Genomic DNA, 12524 nt, shown 5'->3' on the forward strand with positions numbered 1-12524 from the left:
ACAGAACCTGCTTGTCTTTCTCCTAAGGAGTAATTTTTTTAAATTGTAAAATTAATACAAACAGATGAAAAAAAGGGGAAAAGCAAAGAAAAAGTTCTCTTCGTTCCTCAGTCCCCTTTCCTAGAGTCATTACCTACTATAAGTTTTTCATGTGTCCATTCTAATGCTTTTTGAAAGAAATTAATATATTGGGAAACTTGCATTAATGAAGAGGTCATCTTTGAGAGTGCTGGTTTCTGGGAACCATGGGTAGTTTCCATGGCTAGAGCACAGAGTGGGAGGTGATGGCTGGAAGGAGATGAGGCTGGCAGGGTTCCTGCTGTTCTTAGAAGCTGTTCTGGAATTTTATGCATGATCAGATTGGGCTTTAGAGATATCATCTCTCATGATGGTGGGAAGATGCAAGAGAACAGGCAAGACAGAGTCCAGTCAGGCGGCCCTGTTATTCTGGAGATCAACCTCAGGAAGGCCAGCATTCTGACAGCAGGTCAGGTTGGTGTTGCAGCTTGTCCATCACCTGGACCAGTGCTTTTCAAACCTTAAATAAACTGCATGCAAGTCAGTTGGGAATCTTGTTCATGTGCAGATTCTGCATCAGCACGCCCGAAGTGGGGCATGAGATTCTGAATTTCCAACAGTCTCCAGGCGACGCTGATACTGTGGACCACAAGTAGCTGCAACATCTGTCCTTGGAAGAACTAGGACCAGCCGCAGCCAGGGGATTAGGGCCTGGAATTCAGCCCAGAGGCCCAGGAGAGGAACCTGGTTATCAGTCTAAAGGCACAAGGTCAAAATGGAGTTAGCTGCAAAGCTGAGTGATGCTGGGCTGCCTGAAGCTAGGGCTGTCAGTGCCCTGCTGCAGCCCCTGCCTGAAGGTGGGGAAAGCGGATGCTTAGTGGTTGGGTGGAAGCTAAGTGAGCCTTAGTTTAGAGGGCAGAGGGCCAGGATAGCAGGGAGACCTTGCTGAGCCACAAGCCCTTGACCAGTTCAGAGCATGGGCTTCTTAGTCTGACGCTGAGCTGTTACATTTCTGCTCTGAACTCTCCTTGTATGTGACCCAGTCAAGAAGTGGTGGCAGTTGTGAGCAGGGCCACAGACCAATGACCTGGGGCTATAGGGAGACCCAGATGCAGGTGGAGGAAAAGGGAAAAGAATGCTTCAGCAGGTGCCTATTAATTATTCTTTAATTATTTACAGGGTATAACCTCAGACTCAAGCAAAAGCGATTGTTCGTTGTGCTTAAAAAGATAGTAAAGCTGTATTTTCACAGTAAAGACAATTCTGAAAAATGCAAAAAATTTAAGAGAAGAAAAAATCAACCAGATCCTCACTCTCAAGTGTCTCCACATTTACTGATGTTTTGTTTTAGCCTTTAGTCTTTGTGAATAGGTTACATTTTTAAAATAATGATAATTTTTTATCAAAGCAAACAAAAATTTTAAACCTAGAGAGTTCAGTAAAGAGGCCAGGCTTGTGTGTTTTGTTTGCTTTTTTCTTGTTGTTGTTGAACATTTAACAACTTTTGAACAGAATACAGTTTTTAAGATCCAACAATGCCCTGGTTTCCTCACAGAAGCCCAGGCCTACCCCTGGGTGACGTAGGAAACGGCGGAAGACAGGAGCCATTTGTACTCCCGTCGGTTGGGCTGGGATGCAGAGGCAGGACTCCGTGACAGGGCACACTCAGAAATATTTGCCCTGAGCAAACATGAGCTGAAAAATCATGTTAATCCTATCTTCTGCTTTAAAAAAAAAACCAAAACAAAAAGAACAAATTACAAAGAATGTCTTAATTCTTTTTAAATATCATGGTTTTTTTTTAACCTTTATAAATTTGAAATTTTGTACATGTTGAGTCACCGTGGACATTTGGGTCCCATATTTAGGCAAGGCCTGTTGAATAGTCTGGTTAACATTTTACACCCATCCAGAAGGCTTCTGTTTATTTTCCTATTCAAATTTCTGAGCAAACAGACACAGCTTACGTGTGTCTATTTTGCACACGTTAGTTTCCTGTTGGATAACAGCTAGCCTTGCATAATGTGTGAATACTCAGTGACTAACACTGAAGAAGGAGTAATCGGAGAAGTAAGACCAGCAGGTTCCTGATCTTGAGGAGTAATCCTTAAATGGTGTACAGTTGTAACATTCTTAAAATACTCCATACAGTCTTTATGCTGGCACATTCCTGAGTCATACCATCTCAGATGGTTAGGAATTGAAATCTTTTTAAGAGCCTCAAGAATTCAGCTTTGAGCTCTTCCTGCTGCAGATAGCCCTTAGAATTTCACATCACTGATTGAAATGTTGCCAGAGTAAATAAATACGTGAAAATGAGCTTCCGTCTTCAGTTTGCATAGTATTCTCCAGCTCGAGTTAGTCTGTGGCATGCTCTTTTCTGCACTGTTTAAAAAGACAGCTGAGTATGCACGAGCAGACCATGCTATAAGAGTCTAAGTAAATAAGTGCTCTGAGAAGTTAACTAAAGAAAATCCCAGTCAGTTATGCAAGACAGGTAAGTTCTATAGATCTGCTGTACATACAGCATCATGCCTGTTGTTCACAGTACTGTATTGTGCACCTAAAATTTTGTTAAGAGGATAGATCGCATGTTAAATTTTTTACCACAAAAGAAGAAAAGAAAATTCCAGTCTAAGGATTATTGCTTTATTAGGACCTAAAAGTGTCAAAGATGATTTGATGAGCATTTCTAATTATGAAAACAGCCCAATCATTAGCGTGCCCTTATGAACTAGTCTCACTTTGATTTTCAGTTATTGGATCTTTTCTGTGTCCGTTCTCTAATAGATTGGTGGCCTGTAGGGATTTACCTGCTACTAATCCCATGTATTTAGATTTGATGCTTGCATGCTTTCAGATAATCCTCTGAATGGAGATATTGTGTATATGTTCTTTGTTAATATAATTTTACTGAGAAACAATGTCTGTGCTCTCCTTTAGCCTACATGAGTGTAGACAGTCAGAAATACCTACATCTACAGTTTGCTATATCCCACTGACCCTGGGTTTGAATAGTGGATGAAATGTCTAAATGAAGAATGGCGGTTGCAGCATTCAGTGCACACAAGAATCAGCTGGGAGGCTTTTAAAATTAGTGTCTAGGCCCCAGCCCCAGAAATTCTAGTTTTACTGGTCTGGGGATCAGACCTTTTCTGATGGTATTTTATAAAAGATCTCCAGGTAAATGTAATGCACAGCTAGAGGTGAGAGCTGCTGGCCTAGAGTGAATTTTCTTGATCTGAGTTCCCTTGGCTTCCAAGGGGTTCTTCTACTCCTGATATTTTTGTACAGACCTTAATGTCTGTGTGTGCGTGGCAGATTTTCTGGAGCAGTGATCCGAAGAATTTATCAGACTGTGAAAAGAGTACGTGACTTAAAGTTGAAAATCATTAGTTGAGGAAGAGGAAAACAAAAAGCACAGACGTGTTCTAGACTGCACCCCTTGGGGAATTTAGGGAGGAAGGAGAGCTGACAGTGAAGTCAGTAAAGAACAATTAAGGTGGGGGGAGCAGTGGTGTGCGGGGGCCCGCTGGCACCCACGTGTGATAGCCGATGGTATTTATCTCTTCCCAGGTCTGTGTTCTGTGTTGTCGTATTGGTAGCTTGAATTTAGCCATGATGGGAGTATTTACCCTACAGAATAGCAAATGTCTCACGTCAGGGCTCTCCTTCCCCCTCCTTCTCCCCATGCACCCTGGTAAACACAAAGGGCAGGTAAGGTGAAGCTTCAAGATAGGCAGGAGTGCCAAGCATTGCAGGGCTCAGCTGTCAGGAGGCCTGAGAGCAACTGGACCTTCTGACTCTTCAGATGAGCTTGGATCTCATTGGTATAGGCTGGCTGCAATTGCCTGATCTCATTGGTTCAGTAAAGATTTATTATATGCCCTCCCTACTCCCAATATCCATGAAGGTATCTGGCAAAGTTCTGGGTACCTGAAGGGAAGCATCAGAAGAGAGAGACTGAGAGCAGGTAGAACAAGATCTCAAGGTACCCAGAGAGGTGAAGTGATTTGGGTGAATTCACAGCAGGAATTAGTGACAGAGAGAGAACTAGAACCTGAGTATCCCAGCTGTGCCCACCCACTCTACACCTTTTTGAGTAATATTTTTAGGAGGTAGGACTTCCTATAAGACATGGGATGGATGGGGGCAATCTCCCAAAATACACTTTTGGAAACTGATCAGCATTGATACTGAGATATATTTGATGGGGAAAAGGCCTCTAGGGAGCAGGGAGGCTGGATAGGAGGCTGCTGTCAGGAGTGTTTGGGAAAAGGGGAACTTCTGCTGACCCTGGAACAGAAGTTTTGTAAGACACAGAGGAAAGGGGGGCTGACAGAATTGAAGTGAGCCTAAAAAGCTTGAAAGTGGTTTGGGGTCAAAACACAAGAGGTGGGACCAGATGGGGTGATTTTGTTCCAATACCATGGTTGTGTAGTTCATCAGAAAATTATTTAGCTCCCTTCTTCAGGTGGGTTCTGTAGAGTTGGCTATGGAACATCCTCATCTGACCCCGACAGTGCATGAGACCTTCTGAATGCATTCTCTTCCTCTGCCTGGTGTAGTCACTGCTCTCCATGATGAGTACAATTTAATCCAACCTTAGAAAAGACCACATCTGCCCCTTACTCAGGGCGAGTAAAGCGTTTGGGTGTTGGAACACTTGTGATGGTAAACTCCAATCCTAGCCATTGCTGTTACCGCTAGCTGACTACCTGCTGTAAAGAGGTGGCAGCTGTTCAGGAAGACTCTAGGTTTTGAGAAATAATTTAGATGAGGACAAACTTTTTTTAAAACCTGAGAACTGTTTAAATGTTTTAATGTAATTACATGGACATATGTTTGGTAAATAAAAATTAAAAGAAAATACTAAAAAAGAGGGAACGTTGATACCTAGTAAGAGATTTATTTTTGTTACTTCCTGCTTTAACAGAAAAATCCAATATATGTTACTTTGTTTACAGGTGCCTTCCAGTGGGAAGAATTGGAAGAAGATGTCAGGAAGAAGGTGAAAGATTCTGGGGATGTTTCAAATGTAATTGAGAAAGTTAAATGCATTTTAAAAACACCAGGAAAGGTAAATTAGTTTATTATAAGTTATTTCACTTTGACTTTCTCTGAGTTATAACTGATATACTATAATATACTGTGATGAATATAATACTGAGTCATAAGTCAGTAATATCATATGTTCTCCTTAAGTATATTTTTGCCATTTAAATATTTTAAACATAAGCCACATGTTATTTCTCGCTATCTCTGATTTTAATTCATGTAAGAATGAAAGTATATGTGAGTCATGTCTTTAAAATGTTGGTTTGTGAATTCCATCCTCTGAGACATTCCCTTGGGGCTCTGGGAATGTGCAGTCTGTGTCAAGAATGAAGGGCTGTTGATCTGTCCAGTTACAGTTAAGGTTGTTGGATGGATGCTTTCTCACTGCTCACAGTGTCAGTCCAAACAGTTTTCAGGAGTAAAGCAGTTTCTGTGTGTGCCTTTTTCAAGAGTTCTGAGACATCTATGTAGCCAGATGGACAGTTAAGAACTTGTTTCTTATCTGCTATAGGTTCAAAATTATACATTAGGTTCAAACACCATAAAAATACAGACTTTGTATATGGTCATAAACTTGTGCACCTTAAAACTCTAGTTAGATTGTGCAGAGTCTGTAAGGGCCTTGAAAGTAAATTTGTTAACTTTTAAGATGACTACATTATACAATTTAGCCAGTGTATTCTTATTTCAGGTTCTGTGATAAACAAATTGGCTACAGTAGATAAAAAGGTAAGTTGTGAGCAATACTTAGCAAAGTATAGGTTTAGGTTAAGTTTTTAAAAATGATTATTTCTTTAATTTTTAATATAGTTGACTGTCAATTCTACAACCTAAGTTATTGACAATTAAAGTTAATATTTTAAAATTGTACTAACTTTTATAAAGATTCCTGACTATTCTTTAATTGAGAAAATGATCTTTTTTTTTTAAACAAAAGTAACAGAATTAAGGGGTAAGACCTTTCTTTTCTTGTTTTAATAACACATTGAAGCAGGTATACAGAAGATGTCCAGTTGTACAGGTGTATGGCAGGGTGGTAGCTGTTTTACAATCTAGTTCAGCTAAATAATTCTTTTGTAGAAATGTACACATAAACTTGCATTCTGTTTTTCAAAAGTTCTCTAGATTAACTTGCTCATAGACCAGTGAAAATGTATATTTGTAATCTCTCCAAACTTCTGCCCTCCCATTTTTTTCTAATTCAAGGCATAGGTGACAAGGAAATCTGTTAATACGGATTCATAATTATTCATAATAATGAATATATATATTCATACATAAAATATGTCTATGTAGTATTTCTGAGGTACAGATTCATAACCTTTTTATGAATGGTTAAGACAGAAATGTTGTCTTTTGTTCTAAACCTGCAAGTTTCCTTGGGTCTGATTCTGAACACAGTCATTCCTTTGAGTACCAAGAATAAAACAAATTCTTCTTGCGGGAGGGAAAGCTGGGGACTATATGATTCCATGAAATTAAAGTAAATTCCTTCCTTTGCATAGGAAGACAGGAGAGTTCTGTGCTTTCTTCCTGTGCTTTCCTAGGGTAAGATTCTCTCTCCTTCATTGAGGACAACACAGAGAGATAACAATGAATTGGGAATCAGGAAATGTACATTTAAATTGTGAGTCTGCCAAGAATTGCCTGTGGCTTTGACGAAGTTTTCTCAGGGCTTTCTGTAAAATGAGGAATATACCGGATGATTTGTGAAGTCCTGCCAGCTCTCAGGTTCCGGTGATGCTTTTTGACTGTTTTGTGGCATTCCTCTCCAAGAGTTCCTTCGATGTGTATTAATATAATCCTATACTGTATATAGGATTTGAGAGTATAACTTGTAGGAGCAGGTTTTGTATGATCCTGTTTAGGTTGTCTGTTTTGCTCATGGATGTCATCCTGGAGCATATGTTCTTCTTCTTTGGGAAGGAAAGATAATATTTTTTTTTCTTTCTCACCAAACATTTTGAGTTCCCACCATAGAGATTAATCCAGACTGGAAAGTTGGTGCCATTTATTCTTATTGCTAAAGTTGTACACTTAATTATTTCTTAGGAATAAAGCTTTCTGAATTCCCTCCCTAGCCAAGCAGAGGGTCAGAGCTCTGACCTGGGCTGAGGTTCTGAGATTCAGCAGGGGAAATGGGTGAAGGGAAAAGGGGCTGGCCCTCGGTTTCTGGAACTGGCACAAAGGAATGTCCGAAGGATCAGAGAAAGGATAAGCAAAGCACTAACTCCTGAGTGGGGAGCAGAGGAAGGCTGGAGACCCCCAGGTCAGACAGAGGCACTGTCACTGGAGGCCGCCAGCTAGCAGTTGTGAGAGGACAGATAGATGTAGTCATGGGAAGGGTTCTCCGGGGCTCCAGATCAGGGATCCAGACAACCTTTGATAGATTCCTGCAGCCCCAGCTATGAACAGGAAAGATATTTAGGATTATAAGGTTGTAGATTAAGATGGAGATAAATTAGTTCATTACTCTCAGGTATTTTAATGTTGATCTAGTAAAGCAATAGGACATTGTGTGGTAGGGGAAAATATGTACTTTTTCTTAATTACAAAATAAATTTTTGTGTATATAGTTTCTTAATTAGTGAACAAACAAGCAGGTTGTATATGCAAACATATTTTACTAGGTGTTCATATGAGGTTGGGCTACGGTTGTCTGTTTCCCAGGTAACTAAGGCCCCCTGGAATTCAGGACCCCACAGCTTCTCAGATGTAGAGCTGAGTTTTCACTTAACCAGTTCCTTCACTGCTGTGAGTCCTGGGTAGCACAGTGTTGCTCACTGAGAGGTCGCAGATGTAGTTCTTGAGGGTAAGTTTCCATGACAGCTGTGATCAGAGATGCCGTAGAGTAGGTAATCATTATTTCTTTAGACATTAGCACAGTTTTCCAAGTTTTCTAGCCAAATTATCAAAGCATATTGTATAACACTTCCCCTTGTATTTTGTTTTTCCTTATAGTTTAATTGCCTAAGGAACTGCAAAACCTATCAAGCCAGAAAACCTCTGTGGTTCTATAACACTTCTCTCAAGTTTTTCCTTAATAAACCAATGCTTGCTGATGTTGTCTTCGAAATACAAGGTATGGTTCGATTTTTACACAGTTCATCATTCACTTTTTTTTCAAATTCTTTCTAAAAAAATTTTTTTATTTAATGGAGTTACTGTGGATTGAACCTAGGACATACCACTGAGCTATACTCACCCCCTTCATCATTCACTTTTATTTCTTATTTTCTTACCTAACTTTCTATTTCAGCTTTGAATATTTTGGGTGAAGGAATGACTATTCTTTATTGTAGGATGTAGATTAACACTGCTTGAGTTTCTACAAAAATTTTCTAGGGAAGTAAAATATTTTATTAAAATAAGCAAAGAAATGTATATTTTCCTTAGTTTTTTTTTCCCCTTACCCAGTACTTAATTAGCTTTTAGGAACTAGCAAGGGGTGTGGTGATCTGTAATATCACCCCATTGTATATTTTCATGTATTTCTTTAAGATCCTAGTTTTTAAATCAAATGAAATCAGCCCCCTATTACCTTTAGTTTATTTTTGCAGCTCTCTTCCTTTCTAACTGAGCACAGGGAACTACTCTGGTTGAGGTTCATGCCTGGCTCACATCAGGCCTCCATGGATATTGCTACATTTACTCCTCACAGCACTCTGAGAATTATCACCAGAGCAACTGAGAGCTGCTTTTTATCTCTGTGGGAAAGTAGTGCTACCTAATTTTAATAAACATGAGCTGTTTTCATGCCCATTATTGATTATTTGCTTGGATAATTTTGTCACTTTAATAGATTGAAAGCATAATCTTAAAAATGAATTGTTAGATATCTTCAATTGTGCAGGAAGTCTAGAAGGAGCTGTTTCAGATGAATTAAGTGGAGTTTCAGGTGGGCTGTGACTGAAAGGAAGATAATAATTTAATTTTATGGTGGAAATGTATGGTAGTTAACAGTCATGTACTTTTTAAAAAATTTCCCCAGAAGGATTTGTTTTACTTTTAACTTTGATCACTTGCCAAGATAAACAGTGAATTGGAAATTTTCCAGGATGCCTTTGGATAGGCTACTGTCAGTAGCTGCATTGTGAGTGTGGGCCACTGAGAATAGGATAGTGAGTGACCTTGAAATTATGTAAAAAATGACTTGGAAAAAGAAAGCTAACAAGAGACCAAATTTGCTTATAATTTGCATGGAAAGCACCAACACCAACTGTTATGTTAACATAACCTACTGAAAAGTTCTTCAAAGGGAATATGTAACATGTGAAAATATGTTATATTAAGGGAAAAAAAACATGCAGTGGTGTGGAGACTCCTACCTCACAGTCTCTTGCTTTTCTTCCACGATTCCACCTACTGACCCTTTGCAGGTGCCTGCTCACAGTCCCCACCTTTACAGAGGCTGGATGTACAAGGGCTCTTTGTATGCCTGTGCTGATGCCACAGATCTAGCTTTGGCTTTGCATTCCAACCAGTGCGTGTCCTTGGTCAAGTCCAGAAGATTTCTGGCCTTGAGTCTTCTCATTTGCAAAGTGAAGAAAGTGAATCGTGTAGATTCTAAAAGGTCCTTTTTCGTCTTAAGCTTGATGAGATGGTAGCGAAAGACCTGGCTGGGATCTTGTTGGGATACGTATTTACTGTGTAATAGATTTGGCTGTGTCATGTTACATCCTGATCCTTTGTTTCCTCACCTATAAAAGGGCAATACTTGTTTCTACCTGGGAGAGTGGTCATGGCGATGGAGATGCTGCATATGAAGGTGTATATAGAGGCCTGATGGGCAGATTCCCTTCCCCTCCCCTCCCCCTACAATGGCAGCCAACACTGGTGGATCACTGCATCTTTTCCTGCTGAACCCAGAGCCGCAGCAAATTCTCTTTTTAAAATGTTCCAGGCATCACCAACAGCTGGCTGGAGTTGCCATGGGATATAAAACCTATTTACTACCCTTGAAATGAATAGTCATCAAATATACACTTATGCAGATACATATATATATACATATATATTTTTTTTACTACCACCACCAATTTGTTGTTTGGGTTTGTATCTTTTTCCATTAAGTAATCTAAAAAAAAAATAGCAGTTCTAAAACTAGTCTTGGTAAACTTTTGGATCTGATATAAAAAGATATGTTTCCTTTTGACATTTGAATCTATGCCTTGTGAAAAACACTTTTACAGAATTACATTCTGTCCTGTTCACTTAGATAGTACATATTCTAGATCTCTCTCGAGCTAGGCAAGTTTCCTGTTTTCAGAATAAAACAAAATAATTCTAAGAATTTCATTTTTTAAACTTGGTGAGTAATGTGAAGAAGGTATGACAAATTTTATTTTAGTATATAACAAAAATAAAGACCTTTGATAATCAATGCAAAGTTACTAGAAAACTTGGGCTTTTGAATTTTGTTTCACTCTTAAAACACTTTTCCTTAAAAAAAAATTCTTTAAAAACTGTAACAGCAATTAAATACTACAAAGGAACGTTACTGTAGGCCTTAACATTTCCAAAGGAAATGTTTATCTTTTAACTAGAAAGTTGCTCTTTTCCCCCCAGTAAATCCTCTGTTCTTTCCTATTGCTATTGAGTTCGTAATCACATTATTTCCATTCAGCATGTTTTATACACTGCTTATACATTTATACAATTTATATACAGTGTTTTAAAATGTAATTATGCTGAGGTATTTTTATTACAGTCTCACAGTAGAACAATTTATAACACCAAAATAGTAGTTTGAAAAGGTAAGAAACAGAAATTGTTGTTTTTTTGACTGGAAGTATAATCGTTTTTCAGACTAAATTCCAAGCTTGAAATGGGCTTTGAAAATGCTTCATGGTACTGAGCATTTTGCTGCTGGTTTTGTAACTCTTCTAACCACATTATCAATGGAAAATTTCTGTTAAAATTTCAAGGCTACCTATAAATTTCTTCCCCATCTACTACTATCTACTAGATATTTTTGGCCAATTTTAACCCAAATGATACATTATCTGGTTTGTTTTAGCAATACTTTTTATTTCCTTTTTCTTTTTCTCATTGTTCCCTGTATGAGATTTTAAAACCTTAAAATTACAGGTCAAAATGCAACCTGTTTAAATTCTTTGTTAATTGCTGTATACAGATATATCCAGCATGCTTTGGTTATGGAAACTGGTTGTCTCTCAGCGATGGACACTGTAACACTGAGGATAGGCGACCTAAAGGCAGAGGGAAAGCTGCCTGCTAGGAGGTGTGCAGCTTCTCCCTGCTCCTGTAGGAGGTGCGCCTGTGCGGATGACAGTGCCAAGCAGTGAGCTCAGAACTGGCACTGTCGGATGTTGCTTATGGATCCTAAGGGACTTACTGGTTTTGGAGAAAGTCACTGGGCTTACACAGAACTTTTTTCTTCTTTTCTGAGCCAGAAGATGTTTTGATTGGATTTAAAGAGGGTGAAGAACCCAATAATTGTAAATATTTTAGAGGACATATGCACCTGAGAAGTACAAGATTTTAGGGATGCACACTTGGGCAGAGCAGAGTGGTCTGGCTCATAGAGTTACTTTCTGAAAGGAGGCAGTTTTGTCACTCATACTGGCTGTGATGTCTTCTTCCAAACTAAAAGCTTGGCTGCTCCAAAGCAGGGTAGCTCCATCTTTGTCATCTTTGTACCTTCAGTACCAAACATGGTGACTGGCAAGTGGTGGATGCTTGATGATGGTGTTGATCTAATCTAGACTGAACTGAAGGTGGCTGTGGCTTCATGGTTTCCTAAGGGGGTGGGTGTGGAGAGAACTGTTTCTCTGCCCTGAGTCCTAGGCCCACGTGTGTCCCATCTGGCACTGCCTTGGTGGGTGGCGCAGTAGCTGGAGAGCTTAGCAAGTTTTCACTAAAGAGTCAGTTTAGTTGAATGAGTTTCAGTGAGGGGTATAGACTGAGGGATCTTTAAAATTTAAAGCAGCTCTGGCTCTCCCAAGAAGCAGGCATTGTTCATTTAGGAAAGAGGCTCCCTGAGGCAGTAGTATGATGGGGAGAAAGCAGGGGACTAGGTTATCCCCTTCCAAATTTCCCATAAAGTCTGAAATGTTCCTCTGGGCCCCATAAGAGATTCCCTTGCCATTTCTGCTGTAATCTATGAACTGCTTAGCCTAAGGATGATTTACTTCCTGCATTTTCCTGTTTCTAATAAAGGAAAGTGCTTTTGGCTAAGAAGAGTAATGGCTGTGTTTTCTTGAGAGGCACGTGGACAGGGGTGGATGGTGGTATTTCAAGCCAATTGGAAAGAATAGATGTTTCATTATAAAAACATGAAGCAGAATATTTCATTTCAGTGTTTCTGTATTCAGGAAATAAGAAACTAAGGAAAAAATAGTTTCCTGACTTGTAAAGTGTTGGTTTTATAGTCAACTTTTGAACTCTCAGTTTTTCAGTTTATTTAAAAGCTAAAAAGTCTGAAT

The 12524-nt window shown here is 39.2% G+C and overlaps 1 protein-coding gene across 1 annotated transcript in view; it reads left to right on the top strand.

The window, feature by feature from the left end:
* RHOBTB3 (Rho related BTB domain containing 3) overlaps positions 1–12524 on the top strand; it is a 47211-nt gene that overhangs the window by 19879 nt on the left and 14808 nt on the right. The window contains exons 7-8 of the mRNA XM_010993962.3: positions 4986–5098; positions 8038–8158. Of these exons, the coding sequence (XP_010992264.1) occupies positions 4986–5098; positions 8038–8158 (234 nt within the window). The remainder of the gene's footprint in view (positions 1–4985; positions 5099–8037; positions 8159–12524) is intronic.

This window comes from Camelus dromedarius, chromosome 3, assembly GCF_036321535.1.
Source record: "Camelus dromedarius isolate mCamDro1 chromosome 3, mCamDro1.pat, whole genome shotgun sequence".
Lineage (NCBI taxonomy): Eukaryota > Metazoa > Chordata > Mammalia > Artiodactyla > Camelidae > Camelus > Camelus dromedarius.